The sequence below is a fragment of the Schistocerca nitens genome, chromosome 8 (assembly GCF_023898315.1).
Source record: "Schistocerca nitens isolate TAMUIC-IGC-003100 chromosome 8, iqSchNite1.1, whole genome shotgun sequence".
NCBI lineage: Eukaryota > Metazoa > Arthropoda > Insecta > Orthoptera > Acrididae > Schistocerca > Schistocerca nitens.
In genome coordinates, this window is record NC_064621.1 from 358,562,793 (window position 1) to 358,585,262 (window position 22,470).

Genomic DNA, 22,470 nt, shown 5'->3' on the forward strand with positions numbered 1-22,470 from the left:
CGCAGCTCGTAAACGAAAGTAATATGTTCTGTGAGGAAACAGCTGACTATTGCAGCCGTTATGGAGGACACAGAACAGAAAGGTTGTCACAGTGGCAATACAATAGAGTATAATGTGAAATGGAGAAATAAAATTTTCGAAATTGTTGAACAACACGAGCCTAAGAAGATGGGATGCACACCGTAAAGCGGGCCACTTATGGCAATACCTACACCCAGCGGTGCGCCACGGTGCTCACTGGGCGTCGTCAACCGCCTGCCGCCCAGTTACCGTCACCAGGGACACTCCGGCGTACGTGACTCCTGAACCGCAAGAGCACAACAAACCCGTTTTGGTGTGTATGTGATAAGTCTGGTAAACTTCCATGAAACAATGAAGCATTTTTGTTGGGCCTTCATGGTTGGTAAGCTTGATTATTCCAAAGATCGTATAAAGAATTTCAACAGTGTACAGTTCGTTGTTGAAGCCGTCTGAATTGATGATGACGTTTAGTTTGTGGGGGCTCAACTGTGCAGTCATCAGTACCCGTACAAAGTCCTAATTTGTACACAGTCCAATTTTTACACAATCAAATCTAGCCACTGTCACGAATGATGATGATGAGGGTGAAAGATGAGGACAACACAAACACCCAGTCTCCGGGCAGACAAAATCCCCAACCCAGTCGGGAATCCAACCCGGGACCCCGTGATCCAGAGGCAGCAACGCTAGCCAGCCTTCTGAATTGGTCGGTGTGTCGACTGCGACTGAAAATGGAGAAAACTGAGTTTCATGCGGTTATTAAACATTTTCATTTGGAAGGTTGGACTGGGGACAAGTAAAAAAAGGATTGGACGACGTTCACGTGGGCTCTCCACCATCACTGAGGACCATTTAATTTTGGATTAATGAATTTAAACGTGGTCGGACAAACATCGAGGACGAAGTGCGCTCCAGCCGTCCAGTTCAGGTTACCACGAAGGAAACCACTGGCAAATTCCAAGATGTGAAATTGCTGAGACTGAAGGCGTCTCAACTGAGAGGGTGCATAACAGCCTGCATGGAGAGTTGGCTGTGACGAAGCTGTGTGCGAGATGGGTGCCGCGATTGCTCAGTCGACCAGAAGTGCATCTGGCACATCATTTCAACACAATGTCTGGCGATGTTTAATCGAATACGCAATATCTCCTGAACCGATTTGTGACTTTTGATGTAACCTGGGTTGATCATTCAACACGAGTCAAAACAGCAATCAAAACAACTGACAAAGGCTGCTGGAAGTGCAGCTGAGACGTCAAAGACCATTTTGTCGACTGGTAAGGTGATGACTTTTTTTAGGAGGATTCCCAAGGAATAATGCTCATAAATTACTCGGAAAAAGGCACAACCATAACTGGTCCCTCTCGTGCCTGATAGTTGGATCGTCTGGAACTTGCACACAAAAAAGTGCTCTTTCACCAGGATAATGCATCACGCCGGCCATTAAGCCATAACAACTGTGAAACTTCATGAACTGGGCTCTGAAGTGGTTCCTCATTCGCTCTGTTCACCAGACCTAGCCCCAAGTGAGTTCTCCCTGTTTCGTAACTTGAAAATTTGGCTTGCTGGAAAGAAAGCTCCGTCAAATGAGGAAGTGACAGTTGCAGTCAACGCTTATTTTGCAGCGTTAGACAGAATCTATTCTTCCGATGGCATGAAAAGGCTGGAGGATGCCTGGACCAAGTGTTTATCCCTTAAATATGCCTATTTCAAGAGTTAAGGGGGAGTTGTTTACCAAAGAAAGAGTTTATCTTGCTTTTTTACCAGATGTATCAAATCACCCTTGTAAATACCGGTTGTCCGGTCAGGTTGGGCACGCATCGAAGCACCGAGTCGTCGACTCTTCAGCCTTCATAGCGTCGGCCTCCGCTGTTCTGCCGTCTACCATCACCCAGACAGGACCGCCTTCCAAGGGTATCCAGTCGCCGCCTAATGGACCGAGGGTCTAACTGAGGCCGTCCCAGCAACCGAGTCACTGAGGACGCTCGTCAGCACCAGTCACTACGAACCAGCCGCCCGGGGTTCGCTTCCTGGACATCTGTGCTCGTCAGTTGCCACGGCCGGCGGTAACCACCGTCCCACACTCAGTGCGCTGTGCGAGCCGCCCGTGTCAGCCCTGATGCTGATCGGCCACGGCCGGGTCCGTTCACTACACAAGGTCGCGTAACGCCTTGGCCGCGCCAAGTGTGTTTATACCTGTGCGACTTTCCGTGCGCACTAGGCGCAAGCAGCTGTTGTGCGAAGAGGCAAATCCACTGATACAAAGTCGCGCATGCATCTGTATTGTGCGCACGGGGGCGCAGTATTCTCCCCACACGTGCCTTTACGTGGGTGTGGGGCAAGCACAACCACACGACGACTAGCCGCAAGGTGAACAGGTGTAAACTCACGCTAAGCACAACAGCACAAGGATCCTTTGACAACGCTTCATTGCCGGTATCCGAGGGTCAAGGTCCTCCGCCTAATGAGTATTCGAGTTGTACTACGAACTACTGGTTGTAATAAAAGAATTATACAGCCTCCGAAGAGCTTCTGAGTCACCCCGACCGACCATCCTCCACCATAACATACGAACACCTTCTGTATTGTGGTTTGGGATTTACAAATAACTGAAAACAGTATGAGATGACGTTTACAATCTAGTGATAGTTCGGATCTAGTATTACGTAATAGTTATTGGAAGGTACCGATTTATGAGAATATATGTGTGCGGTACATACAAAATTATACGAAACGACATCGCGTCCCGTACATTAGGTGAAGTGGATTCTCTCAGTCATGTCAGAGAGAATATTCTGACTAATCAACCGTTCGTGCAAAATAGGTTTCCTTCCCTAACGGCAGCCAAATATGACGATAACGAAATTTTAATGCGATTGCGTGAAACACGTTACCAAGTGTCAGATGAAGATACATACAACACAGTTCTAATAACACCGAAGAATTTGGCATAACGTGGCCATTTGGAGAGCGATCATTATGTACATGGTTTTTATTTGTCCGGCAGTATCTATTTTTGAACAGAATTGTCGGTTTCGGCTATGCAGCACCCATCTTCGGACTCTCTAACAGTACTAAAAGAATGCAATACTAGGTAATACACTGAGAAATTAAAAACACATGATAGAAGCTACAACAAAAACACGATATACCTCTCATTCCGCTGCACGCCAACATTTCATAAAACGTAAAATAACGCAACCAAAATTGTATGTATGCTGTAGCCAGTCATATATAGGATGCAAAGCCATCCCAGAGGTCGTTGATGCATACGTAACGTACAAATAAATACAAAAACTAATAAAAAGGAAGTTTATTTCAAAGTACAATTCTTTAAAATATTTTCGGTTTAACAAGAAAGCAAATTATTTTATAAAAGTGTATTCTGATAGTTTAAACTGGTTATAATTTAACAAAATGTTCAAAAAATAAAAACTGGTTGCAGAATTCATTTCAAAATTGAGTGAGGGCTATAAGATGAGTCTTATAAAGGAAGAAGACGGAATGAACTTCGAGAACATGCATAACGTCCCGTTTCTTACATTCTAGTTTATATTTTGATTACGACAGTAAGTAATAAAGATGAACATGAAATGGGAACGTATGTAGAGTAACGGAAAGAAGTAAATTACAAAAGTATTTCAACAAGATAAATAACAGATAGCATAGTTTATAGTGGGAGAGTGTAGTGAAGTGCAGCGGTCGCTACGACGGCACAGGTTACTCATAGTTGCATGTTACTTTCTCTTGGGTACAGTTCTTGTTATAAGACTGGAGGCATCAGACGTTTCTGCAACGAACTTTTAAGTAAACTACCTTTTAATTACTTTGTGTATTTATTTGTACGTTATGCATGCATCTACGTCTTTTATGATCACTTTGCATCCTATGAATGACTGGTTGAAGACTGCATGACAGTTTTGATGCGTGTTGTTGTACATGTTATGACTTGTTCCAGTGGCGCAGAATGAGAGGTATATTGCGTTTTTGTTATACCTTTGTCATTTATTTCTAATCTCTTAATGTAGTATTTAGTAATGCACTTTCTTTTACTTATATTCTAGAGTCTGGAGATGGTTATTGCACAGCCGAAACTGGTCGTTCTATTCAAGAAGCGGTGCGGTTAAGACATTAAAATAAAAACTAGCAACACCAGTGTGGGCCTCAAAACGCCGAGCGACTTCCAGCATATACGAGTGTCTTAACACAACGTCGATGTTCCCTTTAATATCATAAAACATTGCACTGTTATATGCTGAATTCTGAGCTCAAATGAACCAACTGAAACGAATGACGAAAACGGAAAAGGTGAAAGACAAGCTATACGAATTCTTACTTTTGTGTGATGTGTGAAGTTTTTCGGCGCGATTAATTAATAATGTGATTCCAGTTGTTCTGCCGAATTATTGTTTCCACTTTATGAATATTATTTCGGAGACCTACACATCCGTCGTCTTCAGGAGCTGCGAGTTTTGCCGTTACGTGTACTCGCTGGCTGGACCGGTTGGAGTGGAGCGCAGTGCTGCGCTTTCGTGAGGTGGCATTTATGTTGGGAGAAGTTTTTCGGCGGTAGCTCTGTAGTTTTTCAGAGTTCAGACATGATACGGTTGTCTCTTGGCCAGTTTCAGTGCTGTCTAAGTGTTACTGACCTTGTTCACTGGTTGCCGTACTTACAAGGGAACCTCCCCGTCGCACCCCCCTTAGATTTAGTTATGAGTTGGCACAGTGGATAGGCCTTGAAAAACTGAAAACAGATCAATTGAGAAAATAGGAAGAAGTTGTGTGAAACTGTGAAAAAATAAGCAAAATATACAAACTGAGTAGTTCATGGGAAGATAGGCAACATCAAGGACACTGGGAACGCAGGAGCGCCGTGGTCTCGTGGTAACGTGAGCAGCTGCGGAACGAAATGTCCTTGGTTCAAATCTTCCATCGAGTGAAAAGTTTAATTTTTTATTTTCAGTTTATGTGACAAACTCTTATGTTTTCATCACTTTTTTGGGAGTGATTATCACATCCACAAGAAAACCTAAATTGGGCAAAGTAGAAGAATCTTTTTACCCATTCGCCAAGTGTACAAGTTAGGTGGGTCGACAACATATTCCTGTCATGTGTCGCACATGCCGTCACCAGTGCCGTATAGAATATATCAGACGTGTTTTCCTGTGGAGGAATCGGTTGACCTATGACCTTGCGATCAAACGTTTTCGGTTCCCATTGGAGAGGCACGTCCTTTCGTCTACTAATCGCACGGTTTTGCGATGTGGTCGCAAAACATAGACACTAAACTTATTACAGTGAACAGAGACGTCAATGAACGAACGGACAGATAATAACTATGCAAAAATAAAGAAAATAAAATTTTCACTCCAGGGAAGACTTGAACCAAGGACCTCTCGTTCAGCAGCTGCTCACGCTACCACGGGACCACGGCGCTCCTGAGCCAACATTGTCCATGATGTTGCCTATGTGACCCGTGGACTACTCAGTTTGTATACTTTTCTTATTTCTTCACAGTTCCACACAACTTCTTCCTGTTTTCTCAATTGATCTGTGTTCAGTTTATCAAGGCTTATCCACTGTGCCAACTTATAACTAAATCTGATGGGGGTGCGATGGGGAGGTTCCCTTGTTAGAACTATTCACAGAACACGAATCGCGATTAATAGTAATGAATCAGAGCAGTCCATTCAGTGATTTTTACCATTGGCTTGCAGTGCTGCTATAACTGGCATGTGTCTCAAACAAGAATAAATGCAAGTTTAAGCTTTAATATTTAAGTGTATACCATCTCACTGGTGGTTTCTCAAATCAGCCATCTCATACGCAGACTAGTTGTCAGTAGAGCGCCGGCCGGGGTTGCCGAACGGTTCTATGCGCTGCGGTCTGGAACCGCGCGACCGCTACGGCCGCAGGTTCGAATCCTGCCTCGTGCTTGGATGTGTGTGATGTCCTTAGGTTAGTTAGGTTTAAGTAGTTGTAAGTTCTAGGGAACTGATGAGCTCAGATGTTAAGTCCCATAGTGCACAGAGCCATTTGAACCATGTGTCAGTGGAGTATCTGTACACAGCAGCTGACCACAGTCCAGTATGTTTCAAGTGAACAAGTGTCTAGCCTCCCCCTAAACAACGAAGAACAACCGAAGAATCACGAGGGACTGGAGGCCAACATATTTGGAATCTATCTTGAGTAAGTACAAGCATCATGTTTAATGTGTCGTTTGGGGCTTGGGAGCAGTTTTAGCAGTAATAAGGGGAGAAACATCGTACGTTAGGGAACGTAGAAAAATGCAAGATGTTCGAAATTCTCAGGAAAACAGGCTTAATCTATCGGAAAAGACGGCTAATACACGATATATACAAGAACCAAAAGGGAACAATAAGAACGGAAGACGAAGTATTATGATTAGAAATGGTACAAGACAGGAATGTAGTCTTCGCCCCTACTGTTCAATTTATACAACGAAGAAGCAATGGCAGAAATAAAAAAAAGGGAAAGGATCAGCAGTGGAACTGAAGTTCATGGTGAATGAGTATCCCTACATATATAAAGTGAACTCACCTCCTCGCCTCCGTCGGTTTATCTGCAGAATAATTTCAGTAACTGCTGAAGGGATTTTGATCCGGTTTTGACTCATGGACACACCGATTCAAGAGGAAGGCTTCTGTATAAAATTTACAAATAGTTCGTACAAATTGTCTGGATTATGATGACTTGAAGTTTACTTGTGAAAGTGACGCCATTGCCACCAAGCGAGCAGCCACCATAATTCGAGAGGGATACAGTTACCTGAGAGAGCGGAAACAATTTGCATCTATTATTGCGGTCTAGCGGTAAAGCGTTTGGACAGAAACCGAGAAGTTGCACGATCGAATATCCGCTGCGTCACTTCTTTTCTCACTGCCTTTTAACCTAGCATTCACTTCTCCATCATCTGGAGATTCGACATAAGCAAAATGTGGTTCGTATTCCATGTTACACTGTGGCCCTTTTTTCCGGTCGGATAACTGGTTAAGGACATGCAAGTGGCCTAAGTTCATTGCATAAAAAACATGACACGCGAATCCAAAACCGGTGGTTTTCAATTATTTACGCATATAGTAAAATGCAGCATGGGATGCAGATTTAAATGATAGTTAACTCGACACCCTAGCTGCAGACAGGCGTTGATATACATTGTTGGGGGCATGTTGAAAATGTGTGCCACAACCGGAACTCGAACCTGGCATCTCCTGCTTACATGGCAGACGCTCTATCCATCTGTGTTGACATTAAGTTGGGAATGTGGGTCTCACGGGGAGCGTGCAAGGGATAAATCCCTGCTGTCGCTCTATCCTCTGTGTCCTCGGTGGCTCGGATAGAGCATCTGCCATTAAGCAGGAGATCTCAGGTTCGAGTCCCGGTTGGGGCACACATTTTCATCATGTCCCCAATGATGTAATCAACGCCTGTTTGCAGCTAGGGTGTCGATTTAATTATCATTTCATTCTAGAGAAGCTGCACGGTCATCAATGGTATCCGTTCTTTCGGGAACAGATATTACCTTCATATACAGGATGCAGATTTGCTTTACTTCGTTTATTTAAAGAAAGTTTAACAGCAGCCTAGCATATGACTCAACGTTCAGCTTTGTGCTTTCCTTGAATCAAACCTACATGTGGACACACGAATCTTAGCACGGCAAAGAAGTCTGCCATAAAAAGTCCACAACAAACAACTGCGGGAATGAGTCTCAACGACGCATCACTGCTGAAACACGGCCTCCGACACCTACTATTGAATCACTCACACACGCTTACATTCACGATTCGCATACAATATTGACGTTTTCTGTAAACACATTACTCACATCCCATCATTTCACGAGATGCCACTCGGAAAACCAGTTTAATATGGAACACACAACGTTCATGCCTCCAAACAACTTTCCTGCCGTGCTTCTTACATAGCGTAAGTTATACGAAGGTGATGACATAGTATTCACTTACTTAACGTTCTCTCCGAATAATTTTATTCGTGCACCGCAGACAAAATACGCTAAGCCAGTCAAGCCGTCTGGCAGCACATACTTAATGCTATACGTTCGAAACTGTGCCGGGTCGCTAGTCAAGGATAACATTCGTTGATGTCAAATGAGAGGAAATTACATTACTTGTTGAACTGAATGCACTGTCTGATGAACACACACTGTGGACTGAAAGTAACACGAAGAAGGATGAAAATAATGACGAGCAGCAGAAACTATAAACTTCTCAAAATTAGGGACTATGAGTTAGACGAAGTGAAGGAATTCCGCTATTTTTGAAGCCAAATAACACATGACGGACAAAGCAAGGAGGAAATAAAAAGCAGACTAGTAAAGGCAAAGAAAGCATTCCTTGTCAACGGAAGTCTACTAGTATCAAGCGTCGGCCTTAAATTGAAGAAGAAAAGTTTTCAATTGCACTCTTGGAAAAACATTGTATGGGAGTGAATCATGAACTGTGAGAAAACTGAAAAAGAAAAGGATCGAGGATATGAGATGCTGAAAATTTTGTTGACTCATAAAATAAGGAATGAAGATGTACTCTATAAAATTGGTTAGGAAAGGAAGATGCCGAAAGCGTTCATAAGAAGAACGGACAGTATGATAGGACATGTATTAAGACATAAGACAATAACTTGTACATGAGGAAGCTGTAACGGATAGCTACTGTAAAGGAAGGGAGGTATGGGGACATACCTACCACATAATTCAGCATGTTGGTGCAAATATCACCCTGGGGTGAAGAGATTGGCACAGGATCGGATCAAACCAGCCACAAAGCTGATGCCGCCTCCCCCCCCCCCCGAAAAAAAAGGCCTATGCAATATGTGTTCGGAAAAACGCTGGTTGAGCCAGGTAGGTTCCGGAAATGTATGGTCGAACTCAATAGCAAATTTACTTTGATTTTGAACTAGAAAACCGGTAAACTGGCCTTGGATCGCTGTTTTTAACTGATTTTTCCATAGCAACTATCTGCGCAACTAATTAGCCAATTGTATTGTTACCCTACGACATATCTTAGAAGCTAGATTAAGAAAAGGCAAACCTACATTCCTAGCATTTGTTGACTTAGAGAAAGCTTTTGACAATGTTGACTGGAATACTCTCCTTCAAATTCTGAAGGTGGCAGGGGTAAAATACAGGGAGCAAAAAGCTATTTACAATTTGTACAGAAACCAGATGGCAGGTATAAGAGTCGAGGGGCATGAAAGGGAAGCAGTGATTGGGAAGGGAGTGAGACAGGGTTGTAGCCTCTCCCCGATGTTATTCAATCTGTACATTGAGCAAGCAGTGACGGAAACAAAAGAAAAATTCGGAGTAGGTATTAAAATCCATGGAGAAGAAATAAAAACTTTGAGGTTCGCCGATGACATTTTAATTCTGTCAGAAACAGCAAAGAACCTGGAAGAGCAGTTGAACGGAATGGATACTGTCTTGAAAGGCGGATATAAGATGAACATCAACAAAAGCACAACGGGTATAATGGAATGTAGTCGAATTAAGTCGGGTGATGCTGAGGGAATTAGATCAGGAAATGAGACACTTAAAGTAGTAAAGGAGTTATGCTATTTGGGGAGCAAAATCGCTGATGATGGACGAAGTAGAGAGGATATAAAATGTAGACTGGCAATGGCAAGCAAAGAATTTCTGAAGAAGAGAAATTTGTTAACATCGAGTATAGGTTTAAGTGTCAGGAAGTAGTTTCTGAAAGTATTTGTATGGAGTGTAGCCATGTATGGAAGTGAAACATGGATGATAAATAGTTTGGACAAGAAGAGAATAGAAGCTTTTGAAATGTGGTGCTACAGAAGAATGCTGAAGATCAGATGGGTAGATCACATAACTAATGAGGAAGTATTGAATAGGATTGGGGAGAAGTTTGTGGCACAACTTGACAAAAAGAAGGGACCGGTTAGTAGGACATGTTCTGAGGCATCAAGGGATCACTACTTTAGTATTGGAGGGAAGCGTGGAGGGTAAAAATCGTAGAGGGAGACCAAGAGATGAATACACTAAGCAGATTCAGAAGGATGTAGGTTGCAGTAGGTACTGGGAGATGAAGAAGCTTGCACAGGATAGAGTAGAATGGAGAGCTGCATCAAACCAGTCTCAGGACTGAAGACCACAACAATAACATTGTTATTCACATACAACTATTTGATATGTTTACAGAGAGGTTTCGATACATCGTTCTTATAATTTTTGATTACATCTAGTCATTTCAGGTAACACAAACGTGTAAACTATATAATTTTTTCTTGAACAAGTGATACAACAGTCTTGTGTTGAAGACGCTAATAATTGGTAACTGTTTGGCCCTCGTAATGAGTTTCATGAGGGTTCATCATTAGAACGCTGTTATCTAACACCGAGAAGCAGCAGCGCGGGAGAAGAGAGCAGTACAGCACGTGACGTACCTGTGTCCGTTGAGGGCGGCGTGGTGCAACGCCGAGTAACCGCTGGCATCCTGTACGTTGGCGCCTGGCCCCCTCCGCAGGCTGTAACACAACGGATAACAAGCTGTCACAACCATGAATTCGTCTACGAACCGAGAAATATACTGACGGGAAAAAAACCGCAACACCAAAAAGTAATTAACGTAGAAAATGAAATTATGGGTATACAACTGTCTAGATAACATAACTAATTGATTAACACTGCAGGATCACAGGTTAATGTAAGCGCGACATAAGCCGTTGCAAATGTGAAATGTTGGTACATCAACATTCTAGCGGCGAAATCTTTATTGAATGCAAGCATGTAAACGTGTATGTATTACGTTGTACAAGTGCTGGGTGTCCGTCTGTGGGATGGAGTTCCATGCCTGTTGCACTTGATCGGTCAATACAACGACGGTTAAAGCTGGTTGTACATTACGTTGGAGTTGTCGTCCGATGATGTGTCATATGTGCTCGATTGGAGACAGATCTGGTGATGCAGCACGCCAAAGCAACATGTCGACACTCTGGAGAGCATGTTGGGTTACAACAGCGGTTTGTGGGCGAGGCTTATCCTCTTGGAAAATACCCAATGGAATTTCGTTCACAAATGGCAGTACAACTCGAATAACCGATCTTACGTACAATTTTGCAGTCAGGGTGGTTGGCATACCCACGAATGTGGTCCTGCTGTCATCCGAAATCGTACTCCAGAACATAACTCCAAGTGTAGGTCCAGCGTGTCTAGTACCCACACAGGTTGGTTGCAGGTCCTCAACTGGCCTCCTCCTAACCAACATACGACAATCACTGGCACCGAGGCAGTCCAGATTTCATCATAAAACACAAAAGACCTCCACCCCGCCCGTCAATGAGCTCTCATTTGACACCATGGTGGTGGTTTGGGGTCAGTGGAATGCACGCTACAGGGCTTGTGGCTCGGAGCTGTCGGTGACGTAACCGATTTGTAACAGTTCGTTGTGTCATTATGGTGCCAACTGCTGCTCAAATTGCTGCTGCAGATGCAGTACGATGCGCCAGAGCCACAAGCCGAACACGATGGTCTTCCCTGTCGGTAGTGCCGCCATATGGCCGTCAGGAGCCTGGTCGTCTTCCAACCGTACCTTTCGGCGACCATCGCTGCAAGCAATTATGTACAGTGGCTACATTCCTGCAAAGTCTTTCTGCAATATCACAGAAGGAACATTTAGCTTCTCGTAACCCTACTACACGTCCCCATTCAAACTTGATGAGGTGTTGATAATGACGTCTTTATCGCCTTAAAGGCGTTATTGACTAACATCAGCTCACCATGTCCAATCTCACAAAGGTATCTGACGCTGACGACCGTTACAGCGTGTATTTAAAGCAAACCCGATCTGCATTTTTCATAGCGGCGCTATTAGCGATATTCTTATGCGACTGGTGCGAAATTCGAGAAATCATAATTTTTCAGATTTAGAAAAATGCATACTGATATTCACTTATGTCACACGAGTTCTTCTTGGTCTTGCTATTTCTTGCATCTGTGTATTTACATCGGCAACTGCGGAATCGCTATGGTGCTACACAACGAAGTTGTAACAACTCACTTTCTCTGTCTTACCTCCTGCGCGTCAAATCTGATGACAAGTTTTGAAAACATAGCGGAAGGCGGAGAATTCTCTACACTACAATTAGTGGCACATAACAATTTTCTTTTGATATTAGCCACCTGAATACGCTTAAGATGCTCCTGCACAATTAATTCGTTTTATTAATACAGGAAATGAATTTCCTGTATGAAGTTGCAATCACTGCGAATATTCTGCGAATAAAACTTTCTAGGTCGCATATTAAAATTTCTTTGTTTATTACGACGTGTCGACTACTACCATTATCAGTTATCAGAAAGCTTACAACGTAAAAGGTTCAGTTTCAGAGGCACTGTTTTTACTACTGACACACAACCTTCGTTTATAGCATTTTGATACTTGAGGACAATAGTCTAAACGACGTAATAAGTAAAGAAATTTTGATAAACGATGTAGACCGCTTTATTCACACAAAAATTTAAATTAGAAGATATAAAAATAATCGAAGGAGGACAACTCTGAAGCAAACCAGTTCGACGACTTGACGTCGAGATGAAAATCCGTCCACAGCTACTACGCAGTGAACTGTCGCAAACGATGATCTACTAGTCTAAAGCTAACTATTCTACCAGTACTGGAAAGAAGCTACCAAACAAGTTAACTGGTAGCAAAAGAACACTAATTTCACCAAGGAACAAGAGAATTACGGTACAACAATCATATAAAAATGAAATTAAAAGAAAAAAGCTTTTAGCAATGAAAATGTAATTACGTACGCACTTGCAGTCGTCCCAACGGCATCAAGTATACATCTCTTTCCACACTTTTAGCGTAAAATCCATTCGTTGACAAGGGGAAAAAATGTGCTGAAATGTTTCATTTATCAACGTTAATTAACTTTTATTTTTCCGACAGGAAATTAACCCTTTTAATCTGAATGGTCTGCGTATACGTCCTTGCAAGAGGTAGGTAAAAATGTGAGGCTTGTTTCTTTAACACTATTCGCGCTTCGCTGTAACCAGCAGCGCCACTGGTTCCGTTCGTGAGAACTGTGGTATATGTGCAGCTTGCGCTCACATACACAAACTTTTACTTTGATTAAATTCAAAAACAAAACGGAACTATGCCAGACCATAACGATCGTTACCGCAAGCTGCCTTTTCAAAGTGACTTTAACGATGTTTTTACCAGCACTAAATCTCTGTTAGAATTTTAATTTCTTGAACATAGGTACGATCAGGTACATTTCCAATAAATCAGCGCTTAAGTATGGATTATTCAAGTTTCTGGTACTTTGCAACATTATTATTATTATTATTATTATTATTATTATTATTTCTTTCTTGTCTCAGACGTTATGTCTGGTTAAAAATGGAAGGTGACGCGGACCTTGATCAAGCGTGACATCCTTTTAACTGTACGGTATATGTTACATTGCGTTTAGGAACTTTCGGGTAATTGAACATGTATCAATAATTACGGATTTCTGTAGTTGTATATATATGTTTGGATGTAGCTGTATTGCGTTGATGTACTGGTGGATATTGTGTGGTATGACTCCTGTAGTTGATAGTATAATTGGTATAATGTCAACTTTATCCTGATGCCACATGTCCTTGACTTCCTCAGCCAGTTGGATGTATTTTTCAATTTTTTCTCCTGTTTTCTTTTGTATATTTGTTGTATTGGGTATGGATATTTCGATTAGTTGTGTTAATTTCTTCTTTTTATTGGTGAGTATGCTGTCAGGTTTGTTATGTGGTGTTGTTTTATCTGTTATAATGGTTCTGTTCCAGTATAATTTGAATTCATCATTCTCCAGTACACTTTGTGGTTCATACTTGTATGTGGGAACGTGTTGTTTTATAAGTTTATGTTGTAAGGCAAGCTGTTGATGAATTATTTTTGCAACATTGTCATGTATTCTGGGGTATTCTGTATTTGCTAGTATTGTACATCCGCTTGTGATGTGATCTACTGTTTCTATTTGTTGTTTGCAAAGTCTGCATTTATCTGTTGTGGTATTGGGATCTTTAATAATATGCTTGCTGTAATATCTGGTGTTTATTGTTTGATCCTGTATTGCAATCATGAATCCTTCCGTCTCACTGTATATATTGCCTTTTCTTAGCCATGTGTTGGATGCGTCTTGATCGATGTGTGGCTGTGTTAAATGATACGGGTGTTTGCCATGTAGTGTTTTCTTTTTCCAATTTACTTTCTTCGTATCTGTTGATGTTGTGTGATCTAAAGGGTTGTAGAAGTGGTTATGAAATTGCAGTGGTGTAGCAGATGTATTTATATCAGTGATTGCTTTGTGTATTTTGCTGATTTCTGCTCGTTCTATAAAGAATTTTCTTAAATTGTCTACCTGTCCATAATGTAGGTTTTTTATGTCGATAAATCCCCTTCCTCCTTCCTTTCTGCTTAATGTGAATCTTTCTGTTGCTGAATGTATGTGATGTATTCTATATTTGTGGCATTGTGATCGTGTAAGTGTATTGAGTGCTTCTAGGTCTGTGTTACTCCATTTCACTACTCCAAATGAGTAGGTCAATATTGGTATAGCATAAGTATTTATAGCTTTTGTCTTGTTTCTTGCTGTCAATTCTGTTTTCAGTATTTTTGTTAGTCTTTGTCTATATTTTTCTTTTAGTTCTTCTTTAATACACTCCTGGAAATGGAAAAAAGAACACATTGACACCGGTGTGTCAGACCCACCATACTTGCTCCGGACACTGCGAGAGGGCTGTACAAGCAATGATCACACGCACGGCACAGCGGACACACCAGGAACTACGGTGTTGGCCGTCGAATGGCGCTAGCTGCGCAGCATTTGTGCACCGCCGCCGTCAGTGTCAGCCAGTTTGCCGTGGCATACGGAGCTCCATCGCAGTCTTTAACACTGGTAACATGCCGCGACAGCGTGGACGTGAACCGAATGTGCAGTTGACGGACTTTGAGCGAGGGCGTATAGTGGGCATGCGGGAGGCCGGGTGGACGTACCGCCGAATTGCTCAACACGTGGGGCGTGAGGTCTCCACAGTACATCGATGTTGTCGCCAGTGGTCGGCGGAAGGTGCACGTGCCCGTCGACCTGGGACCGGACCGCAGCGACGCACGGATGCACGCCAAGACCGTAGGATCCTACGCAGTGCCGTAGGGGACCGCACCGCCACTTCCCAGCAAATTAGGGACACTGTTGCTCCTGGGGTATCGGCGAGGACCATTCGCAACCGTCTCCATGAAGCTGGGCTACGGTCCCGCACACCGTTAGGCCGTCTTCCGCTCACGCCCCAACATCGTGCAGCCCGCCTCCAGTGGTGTCGCGACAGGCGTGAATGGAGGGACGAATGGAGACGTGTCGTCTTCAGCGATGAGAGTCGCTTCTGCCTTGGTGCCAATGATGGTCGTATGCGTGTTTGGCGCCGTGCAGGTGAGCGCCACAATCAGGACTGCATACGACCGAGGCACACAGGGCCAACACCCGGCATCATGGTGTGGGGAGCGATCTCCTACACTGGCCGTACACCACTGGTGATCGTCGAGGGGACACTGAATAGTGCACGGTACATCCAAACCGTCATCGAACGCATCGTTCTACCATTCCTAGATCGGCAAGGGAACTTGCTGTTCCAACAGGACAATGCACTTCCGCATGTATCCCGTGCCACCCAACGTGCCCTAGAAGGTGTAAGTCAACTACCCTGGCCAGCAAGATCTCCGGATCTGTCCCCCATTGAGCATGTTTGGGACTGGATGAAGCGTCGTCTCACGCGGTCTGCACGTCCAGCACGAACGCTGGTCCAACTGAGGCGCCAGGTGGAAATGTAATGGCAAGCCGTTCCACAGGACTACATCCAGCATCTCTACGATCGTCTCCATGGGAGAATAGCAGCCTGCATTGCTGCGAAAGGTGGATATACACTGTACTAGTGCCGACATTGTGCATGCTCTGTTGCCTGTGTCTATATGCCTGTGGTTCTGTCAGTGTGATCATGTGATGTATCTGACCCCAGGAATGTGTCAATAAAGTTTCCCCTTCCTGGGACAATGAATTCACGGTGTTCTTATTTCAATTTCCAGGAGTGTATTTGTATTATCTATTCCTATTTTTTGTCTGTATCCTAGATATTTATAGGCATCTGTTTTTTCCATCGCTTCTATGCAGTCGCTGTGGTTATCCAGTATGTAATCTTCTTGTTTCGTGTGTTTTCCCTTGACTATGCTATTTTTCTTACATTTGTCTGTTCCAAAAGCCATACTTATATCATTGCTGAATACTTTTGTTATCTTTAGTAATTGGTTGAGTTGTTGCTGCCAGTAGTATTAGATCATCCATGTATAGCAAATGTGTGATTTTGTGTGGGTATGTTCCAGTAATATTGTATCCATAATTTGTATTATTTAGCATGTTGGATAGTGGGTTCAGAGCAAGGCAGAACCAGAAAGGACTTAATGAGTCTCCTTGGTATATTCCACGCTTAATCTGTATTGGCTGTGATGTGATATTATTTGAATTTGTTTGGATATTAAGTGTGGTTTTCCAATTTTTCATTACTATGTTTAGGAACTGTATCAATTTAGGATCTACTTTGTATATTTCCAATATTTGTAGTAACCATGAGTGGTGTACACTATCAAAAGCTTTTTGGTAATCAATGTATGCAGTGTAGTGACCTTTGTTTAGTTTTAGCTTGATATGTCACCTCTGCATCTATTATCAGTTGCTCTTTACATCCTCGTGCTCCTTTGCAACAGCCTTTTTGTTCTTCATTTATAATTTTGTTCTGTGTTGTATGTGTCATCAATTTCTGTGTAATGACTGAAGTTAATATTTTGTATATTGTTGGTAGGCATGTTATGGGGCGATATTTAGCTGGGTTTGGTGTGTCTGCTTGATCTTTAGGTTTCAGATAAGTTATTCCATGTGTAAGTGTATCAGGGAATGTGTATGGGTCTGCAATGTAACTGTTAAATAATTTAGTTAGATGTGAATGTGTTGAGGTGAACTTCTTTAGCCAGAAATTTGCTATTTTATCTTTTCCAGGGGCTTTCCAATTGTGAGTAGAAGTAATTGCTTGGGTGACTTCATGTTGCAAAATTATCACTTCAGGCATTTGTGGTATCATCTTGTATGTGTCTGTTTCTGCTTGTATCCACCGTGCATGCCTGTTATGTTGTACCGGGTTTGACCATATGTTGCTCCAGAAGTGTTCCATGTCTGTTATGTTTGGTGGATTGTCTATTTTAATGTGTGTGTTATCTATTGTCTGGTAAAATTTCTTTTGGTTTGCGTTGAATGTTAGGTTTTGTTTCCTTCTATTTTCACTTTTTTTGTATCTTCTAAGTCGTTTGGCCAATGCTTGTAATTTCTGCTTCTTCTCATCTAATTGCTCTATCGCTTCTTGTTGTGAGATTTTACCTAACGTTTTTCGTTTTTTTTCTGACATTTCATTTCTTATAAATTGTGTTAGCTGTCCGATGTCCTTTCTCAGTTTTTCTATTCTGATCTGTAGCCTGTGTTGCCATGCTGGTTTTGTGGGTTTCTTCTGTGTGTTGGTTGGTTCTGATCTCTGCCTAGTGTGAATATTTATTGTAGTGAGTGCTCCTATATAAACAAGTAGTTGTAACTCTTCCATAGTTCTATATTCATTTATTTTGTTGTGTATGATTGTGTTGATAGTTTTTATTGTTGTTTCGACTTGTGGGTTACTTGGCAGTCTATGCAAGAATGGTCTAATGTCTGTATTTGTGTCTTTGTATTCTATGTATGTCAGCTGAAATTTTTCTTCTATATCTAACATGTGTGTCACTTCGTGTTCTATTTGTGCTTGTTCTGGTGGCTGTCGCAAGATTTCGTTTTCCTCTGATTGTTTAATTGATGCGTGTTGTTCTTTGTTTGTTTGCTCTGGGACGTTTGCGTCCATTACTCTATTTTCTTCTTCTTCTGTTTGCACATTATTTTGTTCCAGTATTTGTTGTACTTGTTGTTTGATGTTTTCTAATTCTGACTGGGGTATCCTGTTATTATTGATTATTACACGGATCTGATCAGCTAGTCGTTGTTTTGTTAAAAATTTTAATTCTGGGTATCTGGTAATAAATGTTCTGTATACTTGTGATCTGTATCCAGTTGTGTTGGTTCCTAAGTTTGTTGCTTGGTAATAACAGAACATGAGGTGTCGATTAACTTCATCTGACCATCTCATCCTCTGCCTTTGTTTTCCTTCTAGGGTGGTTGTAGGAAGCATATCCTGCAAAACACCTCTATTTGGATTTAAATCATTTTCCAGTTGGCTAGCAGTATCGTTACCATTGTGGGCGGGCATAGGGTTCAAGCGTCGTCCCCGACCATGACGGCGCTTGTCCGAGGCTTCTTTAGTTCTGTCCTGAACCAACTCATCACACTAAAAGGGGGGTTAGCCCTATTAGTGGTTTGTTCTTTTCGTCGCCTTTTACGACTGGCAGAACATACCGGAGGCCTATTCTTTTCCCGGGCCTCCACGGGATTTATTATTATTATTATTATTATTATTATTATTATTATTACTCCATCAGAGTAAAACATCACATGTGTGGCTAATCCAATTACTAAGATGGGGCCGTCTCACTACGCTTTACAACTGCACACCGCCTTGATGTTCCCTTTGCAGTCGTGTAAGTGCTGCATCATTTAGTCGTTTAGCTTGTGGAATGCCTGGTTTGTAACAGCTGACTCGCAGGGCTTTATTTGCTCTTGTTGGTGAAGAACAAACAGATGCTCCCACAACCACTGCAATGACAGCAACTCCAAAACTAAAAATCATTATTTCTTCTACATTGATTTCGCTAATTATGCTGGCATTGTCAACAGACACACAAAGAAAACGCCGCACTACGCAGTATCACCATTTTACATTCACTGTCACTGTCGGAGTTTTCTGACATCTGGTCACTCGGCAATTCTGTAGCTGATGTAGTAGGTCAATGGTCTGGTTAGAAGCAAACGAAGTCCATTATTAGACTGCTGAGAAGAAGAGATAATTCAACCCATACTTGACAATGGTTACAGACTGAAACGACACTATCTTTTGTAGTATGAAAGTTGACCCTTAGTAATGACTTGCTGCACACAAAGCTTTGTTTTGAAAATATACCCAACATTTAGTATCGATAAAAAGACTGACGTTCTCTCAACTGTACGATTAGAGAAAAACAGCTTACAGACAGCAGTGCAAAAATGAAACATGGGCTACAGCGGTAATCTCAATGCCATGGAAGTTGGGAAATATGTGCTATTCAACACACAGCACTGAAGGTCGCATTCAGAGTTCAGCAGTAAGCAGTGAATGTCACTGTTCCACCGTACCACCACTGGTAAACTAGGTAGTTGTAAAGAAAGTGGTTTCGCATAGCAGCCACTGGTAAACAAACGGTTAGAGAAACACGGTGCACGGACCAATTAATATTAGTAATATTGACACAAGAGTGGACCTTGTGTACCTGACCGTGTTCCAAGCAGCTGATGTGGTCCACACACAGATCATTTTACCCTGTGCTTTCTTGTTCATCGTGTGTGTGAAAAATTAGTTTATACGAGCGGAACAATACGGCATCCGAACGTAATTGTACCTTTGTCACATTCCGTTGTAGGGCCATAACTTTAGGTGTAGTGCCGTTAAAAAGCTTTAGTGACGCCATATTTGTGGACAGGTGACGATGTCAAGTCTAAACCCTGCTAATTAGCAATTTTACAGTGTAAAAGATTACAGACTTCTTGAAGCTTTGAGTTTCGATTGGTACATTCCTAGGTAAGGTTGGGTTTCGTATGTGTCATAAAATAAAATAAAGTTTTCGAATATCGTAAAGTAATTGTATCTACGCAGTAAAATGTTATGGCAGGATACATGTAGTTAGCGACTGTACATAAATGGACGTGTTTCATTTAACAGGTAGAGATGTAACTGGTTCCCAGATACATATGATGATAGAATGAGTATTCCGAAATCGGCAATTAAGTAGTATGAATAATAAACATAAATATGAACAACCTCAAATAGTCTGTAATTTGAAACTTCCTGCCAGATTAAAACTGTGTGCCGGACAGAGACTCAAACTCAGGACCTTTGCCTTTCGCGGGCAAGTGCTCTAGCATCAGGTTCGCAGAAGAGCTTCTGTGAAGTTTGGAAACTAGGAGACGAGGTACTGGAAGAATTGAAGTTGTGAGGACGGGTCGTGAGTCGTGCTTGGGTAGCTCAGATGGTAGAGAACTTGCCCGCGAAAGGCATAGGTCCCGAGTTCGAGTCTCGGTCCGGCACACAGTTTTAATCTGCCAGGAAGTTTCATATCAGCGCACACTCCGCTGTACAGTGAAAATTTCTTTCTGGAATCCGTAATTTCTTTACAATATAATTCATTGCCGCTACATGTCTAAGAGATGAAGAGGTTAAGAGCTATTCAGTAATTTTCATATTATACTGTCAACGTTGGTCACAAAACAGTTGATCTTCTTATTGGCTCCTTTCAGTGATTTCCACTAGATTAAACTGCATTTATTCTTTCTCTGTTTTCCCATTAAGAATATGTGTCGAATGAAAATATACTTGCTGATGATGCCAAACGCAAGTATGGAACAAACGAGAATACGTAAATAAAGAGCAACACTTTCTCCTTCCGTGCACACACATTCGGTGATGACACGTTTCATGAGAAGAAAATGAAATGCGTGTGCGCGTGTTCGTGACAACAGTGTCGGCAAAAAAGCACGGCGGGTAAATAGTTGCCTACAGAACAGAGTCAGTTGGTATTACGCAGCATACAGCTTTGAAATTTTTCTTTCGTCTGCAGAAATCGGACGTGTACGGTAAAGACATTCTTCTACAGTAAACCAGAGTTCCAATAGTTCTGATTCATCAACCATCACCTACAAAAGGCGGCGCTGACATCACTAAAGTGAAAATCATCACGTTTAACACAGTGCCGCTATTATAAGCGCAGAAAGAAGGGACGGTGTTTTAATGAAACACTTCAGAAGTGAGACACAAACTAAGTCAACTTCGTACAGGACCCGAGGGCTGATTACAAAACAATCTCATCTCTTCGTATCCTCCGATTTTTATTTCACAACTAAAAGAATGATTTTCAATTTTTTTTTCCACTGGCTTCGTGGACAACATGCTTCCGGAAAGTCTAAAATGTTTCTATGCATTCGTAAATTAGTGACCAGATTCGTGTTTCTGCGACTGGAATGAGGTCGACATTATAACGATCGCAGCCAGCTGACAATCTTCGTACTTCGAAACAGCCTAGGACACTAAATAGGGAAGTAATGTTATATACTTTTTTATTAATGTTGTATGAACGTTTTTTTTCAGATCATTAAAATGCGAAAACCAAGAAGGAATCTGAACCATCTTCGATTCGCACATCACATTACACTATTACGTTCTAGCGTAAACAAGCAATATTGCACGGAAGAATTCAATAAAGAAGGTTTGAAAATAGACCTGTAAATTACCTATAACACAACCAAAATAATGTATAACCAGTATACTGACAATAAAACAGTATAATTTAACAATGAAGTCATCGACTAAGTTCATTGGTTTTGTTTTTGGGTCACTTGAAGACAAAGACTAAATGGGCTGCAAAAGACATAAAACGACGAATAAAACTTACTTGGAAAGCTTATGGTATACTAAATAGGTTTTTCAAAACTAAGCTTCCTATATCTCTGAAAAGTAAAGTTAAAAATCAATGTGTATTATCAAAAAAGACTTAAGCGAACAATGGAGAAATGTATGTTTTGAATTGCTGGCAGAGACAGGAAAAACAACAATGCATCAGGGAACAGACTGGAGAAGAATACGTAATTCAGACCATAGCGAAAACGAAATGGTAGTGGATGGGACACGGAGAAAGCGAACAGATGGCAAATGAATCAAGATATTTCACTGCTGAGTTTGAAGAGAGAGGAAAAGACCGCGGCGATGACCAAATGAAAGGTGGTTAGTCTACATTGGAAAACATGCATAGCACAATGGAAGCAAATGGCTGAATGCTAAATCCATTAGACTACACGAAGCCTGTATCAAACAGTGGACGTCAAAAGGTTAAAGATTCAGGTTCTCGGCCCCTCGATCTACTGATCTGACTCCGCTGTGCTTCAGTGCATCGAGGTTTATCAAGCACACTGTTTACATACCAAGGGTTCGAGATTTGGTAGATGTTAAGTTCAAACGTCTTTAATGTTCGAAACATCGTGTCCGGGCTAGAGGTGCACATAAAGAAACGAAAGAGGGTCATTTTATTGTGTTGGGTAAATACGCAGTTATGGAGACATTCTCCAAGGTGTTATTTTCATGAACAGCACTGACAGAGCTGACAGAGCTGACCTGTCTCGACATGTTGACGAACTATGCAGTTCCACACG

General features: G+C 42.0%; 1 protein-coding gene across 1 annotated transcript in view; it reads right to left on the reverse strand.

Annotated features, from left to right (window-relative positions):
* LOC126199566 (ankyrin repeat and SAM domain-containing protein 1A-like) overlaps window positions 1-22,470 on the reverse strand; it is a 576,756-nt gene that overhangs the window by 434,596 nt on the left and 119,690 nt on the right. Inside the window, exon 2 of the mRNA XM_049936488.1 lies at window positions 10,462-10,542. Within this exon, the coding sequence (XP_049792445.1) occupies window positions 10,462-10,542 (81 nt within the window). The remainder of the gene's footprint in view (window positions 1-10,461; window positions 10,543-22,470) is intronic.